At 40.5% G+C, this 10,196-nt stretch overlaps 1 protein-coding gene across 1 annotated transcript in view; it reads right to left on the minus strand.

Annotated features, from left to right (window-relative positions):
- The window catches only part of ALMS1 (ALMS1, centrosome and basal body associated protein), a 126,982-nt gene that overhangs the window by 9,647 nt on the left and 107,139 nt on the right, over positions 1 to 10,196 (minus strand). Inside the window, exons 21-23 of the mRNA XM_015571463.1 lie at positions 2,557 to 2,677; positions 935 to 1,138; positions 476 to 702 (exon numbers count right to left, since the gene is read on the minus strand). Coding sequence (XP_015426949.1) covers positions 476 to 702; positions 935 to 1,138; positions 2,557 to 2,677 — 552 coding nt within the window. The remainder of the gene's footprint in view (positions 1 to 475; positions 703 to 934; positions 1,139 to 2,556; positions 2,678 to 10,196) is intronic.

Consider the following 10,196-nt stretch of genomic DNA (forward strand, 5'->3'; position numbering starts at 1 on the left):
TCAGGGGCAAAAACCGTTAGAAAGCGGAGTGTCAACAGTCTCAGGGGCTGCACCTAGGGATTGGGCCTGCCCTCTGCCACCCGGGAGCAGGCCTAAGCCAGCAGGTTGTTATCTCCCGAGGGGTCCCAGACTGTGAGAGGGCACAGGCTGGGCTGAGGGACCCCCCACCCCACCGAGTGCACAAATATTTGTGCACTGAGCCTCTAGTGTGTCTACAAACCCAATGAGCAGTGGTGTCACAACATCCTTCCTTCTACTGCCTTGTCTCCAGATGCTGAGGATGATGCATGATTTAAAATGGTTAACAGAGTAAGGCAGGCTTTGATTAATGATGAGAGAACAGATGAACTCTGGTGGTGCTAGAAATGAGGGTCACATGACTGCTTCTGAAGGCCAAGTCACAGATTTAATTTCTTTGTACCTCACCCCTTTTTCCCCGAAACACAGGGCTAAAATGCACTCGATGTCCCTGTACCTGTAAGGTGGCTTTCACCAGTGGCTTCAGTGGGCTTCTGCCTGGGCCTGCTAGTGACGTGTGGCTGGCCGTGTGCTGGCCCTGCCAGTTCTGCTCCCGCAGTGGTTCCCTCCAGGGTTTGGTGTTGGTTATCGGTGCAAACCAGGCGATACCAGGGCCACGATGATTGAAGTTTTCCTTCTTAGGACCAGACTTCACATTTTCCACAGGAACAAACCATGAAACTTCTATAGGAAATATTTTTAAGAAAGGAGATTTTTCACATTTCTCATAGACATGTGCAAAGGCTCTCAGCAGATTTAGCTGTTAGAGGCCATCATGATGCCCAGGAGTCTGCTTAACTGCAGGAATGACTCTAACTGTAGTGCAGGGGGTGGAGGTGGGGTCAACACAGGGTCACTTAGAAAAAATAATCCGAGCATAGCTTTTCTGCTATAAAACCGGGAATTAGAAACTGACCTTCACAGCAACTCTGCTTATTCTTCTTTAACTTTTTGTCTCCAAGATTTCTGGTAAGGAGCTTTTCTTCTTCTACTTTTTCTTCTGACCAAGAAGTCACATCACTGTCCTCTTCCACATTAACTTCACTAAAACTTGGAGTTGGGAAAATCACCCCAACATCTCGAGTGTTTTTTTTGACACCATTCACAATCTCCAAGTTTCCTGAGGGGAAAGATCACAGATGTCTCTGGGAGCAGCCTTGAGACTTAGTTGGCAGGTAATATATTCAAATAAGTAAATGAAAAGTTTTTAAGGCTTCAAAAATGCAGGCTATGGCCTTTGTTGGGTAGGTTGGAGTGTGTAAGGGGGAAGAGAGGAAGGGAAGAAAGGTGGTAGGGGGAGAAAGGGAGGGAAAAGAGAAGAAGAAAAAGGGAAGGGAGAGGAAGAGAAGGGGAGAGGAAAGGAAGGGGGGACAAGAGAAGGGTTTTTATCTCAAAGTCAGTTTAGATATTAGAGGGAAAGAACTACTAATATCAATTCAGTTCTGATCCCAAGTAAGAAAGACAGAAAATGCTTCTAGTCCTCCTGGAAGTCACCTAGGTAAGGAAGAGGTTGACAGATGTAAAGGCATGACTTGGGAAAGAAAAAGTCAATGCAGAAGTTTATTTTTGTTTTATAAAATCAAAAGATATAAAAAGACATAAGATGAAAAGTATCCTTCCCACTCCTATTCTCCATTCACCCAGTACATAACCCCATTATTCCAGAGAATTTTCTGTGTACTTTCAAACAATTCTCTTATTTATTTATTTATTTACGTATGTATGTATGTATGTATGTAATCCTCACCAGAGGGTATTTTTCCATTGATTTTTAGAGAGAGTGGGAGGAGGGGATGAGAGAGAAAGAGAGAAATACTGATGTGAGAGATACCCATTGGTTGCCTGCCATACACTGGATTGAACCTGCAACCCAGGTATGTGCCCTTGACCAGGAGTCGAACACGAGACACTTGGTGCTTGGACTGATGCTCTAACCACTGAACACACCAGCCAGGGCTCTTCCTTATTTTTTAAATACATGTAGTAGCATGCTACACACTGTTCTGTACATTATCTTTTCTTTTTAATTATATGTCATGGAGATTTTACCATATTGGTAGAGACACCTTTGTCATCCTAAGTAGGATTTCATTATATAGATGTACAGTAATTTATTTAACCATTTGGCTATTGATGAACATATAAATTGCATTTTATTTTCTGCTAAACAATACTTCAATTAACTATATGGTTAATTCTACACACTTGTCATTTTGCACATATAATGCACAGTATATCTAAAGGCTAAATTCCAAAAGTCAAAGTGAGGGTGAAAGAAATTTTGATAGAAATTGCCAAATTGCCTGTCATAGGGGTTATACTTCCAACTTATACTCCCACTAGAATGTATGAGAGCACTTATTTCTTTAGACTCTTGCCCACATACTTGCTATGAAGCTTAGATTTTGGCCAATCTGATAGGTGAGTAATGACATTTGAGTATAGTATTAATCTTCATTTAGTATCATGCCGAGTATCTTATATTTAAGAGCTACTTGTATTTTAGTGGAAAGAAATGTTTAAATTCAAGTAATTTACCTGCTTGCACGCCCTTGTTTAACATATGTGCATTTTGTTTGTCGTAAAGGGTAGAGTTTGAGCTCCAGAAATTACCGGTAGAAGACGAAACAGAGTCAGAAGAAATCATTTGGTTTACCACCTAGAAAAAACAAGAGACCCTGTTGTCATTACCTGCAGTCAATGGCACAATTACCCACAGAATAAGAAAATAGTCACCAACCAAAGAGAGCCCTTTCTTATCCAATTCAAATGGCTGAGATGAAGTTGTGACAGTGTGAGCATGCTACCACAGGATTTATGACAGGGAAGAGAATGCTGCTGTGGTTGAATAAGGGCTTGGGCTGTTTCCTGAAGGTAAGAACACACAGACAAACAGACAAACTGGGTGTATTCCTAGGACTTGAGAAAATGGAAGAAGGTGTTAGCCAAAAATCAGCCTGCTCAGTCTTCAGAATGAAATTTTGACTGGACACCTGCCTAAGTTTTGATGAGAGAGGAGAGGGCCAGGGGTAATTACAGAGAGCGATGAGCAGCAGAGTGCTTTCTAAGATCAGGCTCAGATACTCACACGAGGGTAAACGCTGCAGAGCTGAAAGGCCCCCGAGAAGTCCTGAATGAGTGCTGCAAAAAGCCTTAAAAAGCCCAAAAGGCCTTTTTAGTTAAGTTCAGAGCAAGGAGAGCAATGAAGGTTGGAAAAATTCATGGGTTTAAGGTGATGGTGGAATATTAGTGGGTGACAAAAATATTATCAAACTGTAGTTGAATAAATACAGTATAAAATAGTATTTCTTAAACTTGCCTATCGCAACAATCCCCTTGGGGAGTGGTCCTGACCCAGAACGATGAGTTGAATCTCACTGGGAGGGAAGGAACATCTTGCTCATCTCCTTAAGCAGGTTTGGTAGAGGTAAACTGAAGACCAAGTCAGGAAAGGAAACTGCAGGTACTTGCTCCCCTGAGCTAGATAAACTAAACTACATTCCAGGGACTTCAGGAAACTTAGCAACAGAATCCTGGAGGAGGGAGCTATATTAGATGTCCCGAGCCAGGAAATGTTGTAATTGGTGGGTTTAAAACTAATGACCTGAAATATTTTAGAATGGATCACCAATCTGATAACTTCAACGAGGGCTCGTAAGGCAGGCAGAGCAAGCCCTGCCAGGTTAGCCTCATTTCCCCTAGTAGACATGGTCACTAACTGGCAGACAAAAGAATTGTAGTAAGTACATGATTTGAACAAATGACAGAAATTCTCATGACATCTTTGAGGGCAAAATGGAGTAATATGGGCTGAATGGTAATATAATATTCTTATCAACACAGCAAGAGGCCATTACTGAGCGACAGATCTCGCATTCAACACAAACATTTACTCAGCACTTTCTGGGCGGCAGTCACTTGGTTTACTCTGGCTATTCCTTAACATTTTACATATCAGTGTATTGGAGATATGGGAAGCAGATCTCCCCTACAATGCACATCTGGGAGGGCCTAAATGGTTGCCACAATCCCAAATAACAGGAATAATAGGCCAAATCAAACAAAGGTTAATTGCAAAGTCCCACACGTTAGGCAGGAGGAATGGCAGAAACTTGGATGCAGTAGAAAAAGCTCTGGGTCTGAAGCCCAAGACCTACGCCAGTCTCAGATCTTCCCTTCACTGTTTCTACTCGAGTAAGCCCTAACCTCTCTGCACCAGTTTCCCATCTAGAAAGGGAAACTACATATCTGAAATCATCCAAGTGTTAGAAAGAACAAATGATTTACATTCTAAACAGTAAAAAACAAAACTATGAATTATGTTAAAAAAAAAGTAAGCTCAGAAAAGGTGGTGAAGATGTGACTGACCAGCAGACACACCTTTTCTGCAACTGTAAAAGAAAAAAAAAGCAGCAGCAACACTTTAGATACTGAAACAGACTGATTCTCAAGATAGATTATTTACTTTACAAAATGTAAAGCATGCTGCCATTTTTGTGAAAAAGGGTATAAAACATATGCAGGTATTTGCTTTTTAATATATAAAATAGCTATGAAAGAAAAGAAACCGGGTTAGAAAGGGAGAGATAAAACTTTTTATTTGCAAGATGGCATGATCCTATCTGTAGAAAATATGAAGGAATCCATAAGGAGGTACTAGAATTAAAAAAAGTTTAGCTAGAGGGCAGAATATAAGATCAATAAGAAAAAAATCCATTGTATTTTTATATTTAGCAATGAGCAATTGGAAATAAAATCAAGGAAACAATTCCATTCATAATATCATCAAAAAGAATAAAATATTTAGGAATAAATTTAGCAGGAGGGCAAGCTTTGTACTCTGAAAACTATAAACCATTGATGGAAGAAACTAACAATCTAAATAAATAGTGAGATATTCCACATATATAATTTAAATGTGGGTAAAAGACAGACATTACACCAAAGAGATATGAGTGACCAATAAGCATATGAAAAGATGTTCAACATCGTCAGTCATTAGGAAAATGTAAATTAAAAATCACAATGATTTCACTTTATATCCACTAGAATAGTTAGGATAAAAAAAAAGATGGATAATACTAAGCGTTGAGAAGGAAGCAGAGAAACTGGAACCTTCACATATTGCTGATGGGAATGTAAAATGGTACAGCCACTTTGGAAAATGCTTTGGCATTTTCTTAAAAATTAAACATAAACTTAACATATTACCCAGCAATTCCACTCATAGATACGTACCCCAAAATAAATGAAAGCCTGTCCACACAAAAATATTTACACAAATGTTCACAGCACATTATTTATATTATCCCCTCAAATTAAATAATCCAAATGTCTAACAACTGGTAATTGGATAAACAAAATGTGGCCTCTATCATATAATGGAATACAAACATCAATAAAAAGAAACTACTGACACAAATTACAACATGGGTGAACTTTGAAAATATGCGAAGCAAATGAAGCCAATGCAAAACTCTACATATTACATGACTGTATTTGTATGGAATGTCCAGAAAAGGCAGGGGTGGGGTAAAAAATGTCTGGGGTTGTAATGCAGATTGATTGTAAACAGTTGTACAAGGAACCTTTTTGGGGTGACAGAAATGTTCTAAAATGAAATTGTGGTAATAATTGCACAACTCTGTAAACTTACTAAAAATAATTGACTTGTACACTTTAAATAGATAAATTTTATGTTATCTAAATTATACTTCAATAAATGTTTACAAAACAGGAGCGGGAAGGACACTATCAAATACTCTTTTACACATTTTAAATTTTGTATCATGTGATTGTATAACTAGTTTAAGAAGTGAGAATAAAATAAAACTTTACAGAGAAGAGTGTAGCAATAAAGGTCTAATGGCTCTGGTGAGTTCAACGGGAGTAAAATGTTAGGTCACAGAACTGTTCTAGCCACAGAGAAGAAGGTGATTGATGTGTCAACACGCTCTATCTGAAGTACATGCAGCATGCTTAGTTCAGAGACGTTTCCAAATAGGATACTGACAAACTTCATAGACCCAGGAAAGCTGCCCTCTTGGAAAGGGGAGTAGAAAGCATGACCTGGGAGGAATAGTTCAAAGAGTGAAGATCAGAAAGAAAACAAAAGAAAATAAAAGTACTTCAGGGAAGGAAGAGGGGACCCACGAGGTAGAAAATTAGATCTACTTTCTGTGCCTTTGGAGTGCAAAACTGGGAACAGAGCCAGGATATCAATGGAGGCTGATCTTGGATCTTTGTAAGTTACATCCTTTAAAAACTGGAGCCTTAGACAAATGGGATGAGCTGCCCATGAGCAGTGAGTGGAGGAGCTGTTGAAGCAGAGGCTGGAGCATCTTTTGGTACAGGTGAGGCAGAAGTGTTAATGATGGTCCCTCCCAACCCTGAGTCTGAACCTCCTGGTTCCGAAGCACACACCCAGTCCTGATATGCTCCACTGGTGTGAAAGCACATTTACATCTGATTACATGAGAAGACTTGGTGTGTGTGTTTCCATTTCTAGGGTAAGTCCCTGCCTAGAAAAAGGTTAATATTTAAAAATAGAAAGTAATCTAAAATAAATTTCCTTTCAACAAAACATACTTAGTTAGCCCTCTAGAATGGTGAAAATAAAAACATACAAAAGCAAGTGTTTTCAAGGATGTGGAGATATTGGAACTCTCATACATTGCTGTGGAAATGCAAAATGGGGACAATACTTTTGATAACGGTTTAGTAGTTCCTCAAATGGTTAAACATAAAGTTATACATAATCCAGCAGATATCCACTCCTAAGCATGTGCACAAAACAAAACACATGTCCACACAAAAACTTGCCCATGAAAGTCCACAGAAGTTTTGTCAATAGCCAAAAAGTTAAAGAAATACAAATGTCCATTAACTGGTAGCTGGATAAATAAAATGTGGTGTATTCATATAATGGAATGGTATTAGTCTATATAATAAAAGGGTAATATGCAAACTGACCCTAACAGCAGAACGACTGGGAATGACTGGTCACTATGACGCAGCACTAAGGATATCTGACTGCAGCTTAGGCCTGCTCCCCGCTGGGAAATAGACATTCCCCGAGGGCTCCCGGGGTGCCAGAGGGATGTCTGATTGCCAGCTTAGGCCCAATCCCCCGGGGAGCGGGCCTAAGCCAGCAGGTAGTCATCCCTCGAGGGGTCCCAGGCTGTGAGAGGGCACAGGCCAGGCTGAGGGACCTCCCCCATCCCCCCGAGTGCACAAATTTTTGTGCGCTGGGCCTCTAGTCTCTGTATATAAAACCCTAATATGCTAATAGACCAAACGATAGAACAGAACCGGTTATGACGTGCACTGACCACCAGGGGGGCGCATGTGGAACATGGTCAGCGTGGCAGCAGGTGGCAGAGCACGGAACATGGTGGTCGTTGGCCATGGATGGGATGGTGGAGCAGGTGAGCGGGGTCGCCAGACCAAGGTGGGGTACCGGTTGTTGTCATTGGGCGAACCTCTGGTGGTTACTGAAAATTCTTTGTTCCTGCATGCCACATTCCCACCCAACCCTCACACCTGTTGCCAGTGCCGGCCCCAATCGCTCAGAGCCATCAGTGGGTGTGAGTGGCGGCTGCCAGCCCTGATTGCCCCTGAAGGTTTCCCTACCTCCCCATGCTCCTAAGGGGCAATCAGGGCAGCAGCCACTGCTTGTTTCCGCTGCTGGAGCCAGCCCCAATTGCTCTGTGCCATCAGTAGGTGCAAACAGGGTCAGTGCCATCGGCACATAGGAGCAGCAATGGCAGGAGTGGGGCTGCTGGCAGATAGGGGACTGGGGGCCATGGTGGGAGGGGCCAGGTGGGGCCTTGGAGAATGGGCCGAGACTTGCCCCTGTGCCCACTGCAGCCTCGTTCCTTTCAAGGTGCAGGAATTTGTGCACTGGGCCCCTAGTTTGGTAATACAGAGGAACACATGCTACAATGTAGATGAACCTAGAGAACATTAAGTGAAAGAAGCCTGTCTTAAAAGATCACATATTGTATGATTCCATTTATAGAAAATATCCAGAATAAGAAAATCTATGGGCAGGAAGTAGATTAGTAACCACAGCCAGGAGCTGGGGTGGGAGTGGGAGAAATGAGAAATGACTGCTAATGTATACAGGGTGTTTTTGGGTGTATCGGAAATGTTTTAAAATTAGAGGGATGGTGCACAACTCTGTGCATAGACTGAGACCCAATGAATTGTATACTTAAATATGAATTTTATGGCCTGTGAAGGATTCAATAAAGCTGTAAAAATATGTTTATTCATGTGTGGCCAACTGAAGTACATGTAGATTACAAAGCCTATTTAGAGGAAAAGCTTCTCATGCTTTATTTTATGGTTCTGCATCTCTCGTTACTGAATCAGAGATATGAGAACAATGGAAGGTTATCAACAGTATCATTTTCACATAATAACGAATAGACATTCCTAACAAAAATGTAGGTGCCAGATGTTGTAGATACACTGAAACACTATACACTCTATGATTAGGGCCAAGTGCAAACTATCAGAATCATGCAACCATGCCATGTTGACTTTCAGTTTCACAATAATCGCAACATACAGGCCTGCACTGTGTATGACAATTTGTGCTGAGAACCCACTATGGGGTAGAACATTTTTTGCTAAAGTCATTTACTGATGCTGTTGGTAAACCACAACACTCCACTTTCCTTGGTCCATGGGAAAGGCTACTGACTCATCATCTATCCCTCAGGGCCTGGGATTAGCCAGGTGTGATCAGCCCATTCAGTTCTCTGTAATGGGGCTTATATATAAAGATTTAGGTGACTACAAGCCAAATGACATTATCAGCTATCATGGCTTAAGCTTGCTGTTGTAGAGTCTTGGAAGGAGATAATGGCTTTTTAAAAAATATATTTTTATTGATTTTAGAGAGGAAGGGAGAGATAGAAACATCAATGATGAGACAGGATCAATGATTGGCTGCCTCCTGCATGCTCCACACTGGGGACCGAGCCCACAACCTAGGCATGTGCCCTTGACCAGAATTGAACCTGGGACCCTTCAGTCCACAGGCTGACGCTCTTTCCACTGAGCCAAACTGGTTAGGGCTACATGGCTGTTTTTGTTTTAATTTCTATTATTATGAGCAAACTCACCTGCTGATACCTTACTCTACACTGGGAAAAGGAAGTAACTGCCACCATTTCAGAGATGTTTCAGGCCTTTGTATATTTTAGTCTAACTAAAATCTAGGTGAGACTCATTCTCATATTTGTTGATCAGAGACACCATCAGATCCAGAAAAAGAAAAAAAGCTTTTCAACTAAAAATTTACTTTTTAGGTGGAAATAGGAAAACATATCTAATATAGGAAAAAAGGTCATGTTTCCTTATATGACCCTATACGGCTATTCTTCATGTAGATTGTTATTGCTGACCTTCAGGTAGTCAGGTGCCTGCAAGATGTTTTGCTTTCCCCCGAGAGGAATGGGTTTATGTTAATTCATTTATAACCATTCAAGTTTAGGAACAGTGATACACAATGATAAGTCAGAGTCAAAATTTGAAATATATTCAATGTCACCAAAATAACATTTTTTGTTGTTGTGAAAAGTTTTGTTATGTGGAATTGTAGTTTCAATAATAAAACTTACTAACCAGTAAAGGGTGACACAATCACGAAGTACCTGTCCCAAAAAGAATACTTTAACATAGTTTCAATTCCTAGAGACAAGATTAAAGCTTAAATAAAAAGCAGGAACTCAGGTGATAATTATTATTCAGAATTGGTCCTTTATTTCTGCAGGTATGGTAGATAACTATGGAAAATCTTCCCCAGAAAATTAAAAATGCAGTAGCTCCTCAGAAATTTTCTTTTGTTACATGAATGAGGAAATACTACAGAGATGGAATGATTTTGAATGATGCCAAAATTCAAAGTATGGTCACAAGACTGGATGGTTAAAATGATTAACTGAGGTCAAGAAACTAACAACAGGATAGTAAAGTTTCCCAGATAATGACAGGGCTTGGGGTAGGAAAAAACAAAAACAAAAAACAAGTCCTCAATTAATACATGGGAAAAACCAGGTTAACAAATGATCATGAAAATCTTGTAAAGGGTGGTCAAGCTAGAGAAGGGTCCCAAAAGATTTTCTATCAGGTTTTTAATTATGTTTTGGAAGTGCCGCCTCTTTCCC

This window comes from Myotis davidii, unplaced genomic scaffold (genome assembly GCF_000327345.1).
Source record: "Myotis davidii unplaced genomic scaffold, ASM32734v1 scaffold247, whole genome shotgun sequence".
Classification (NCBI taxonomy): domain Eukaryota; kingdom Metazoa; phylum Chordata; class Mammalia; order Chiroptera; family Vespertilionidae; genus Myotis; species Myotis davidii.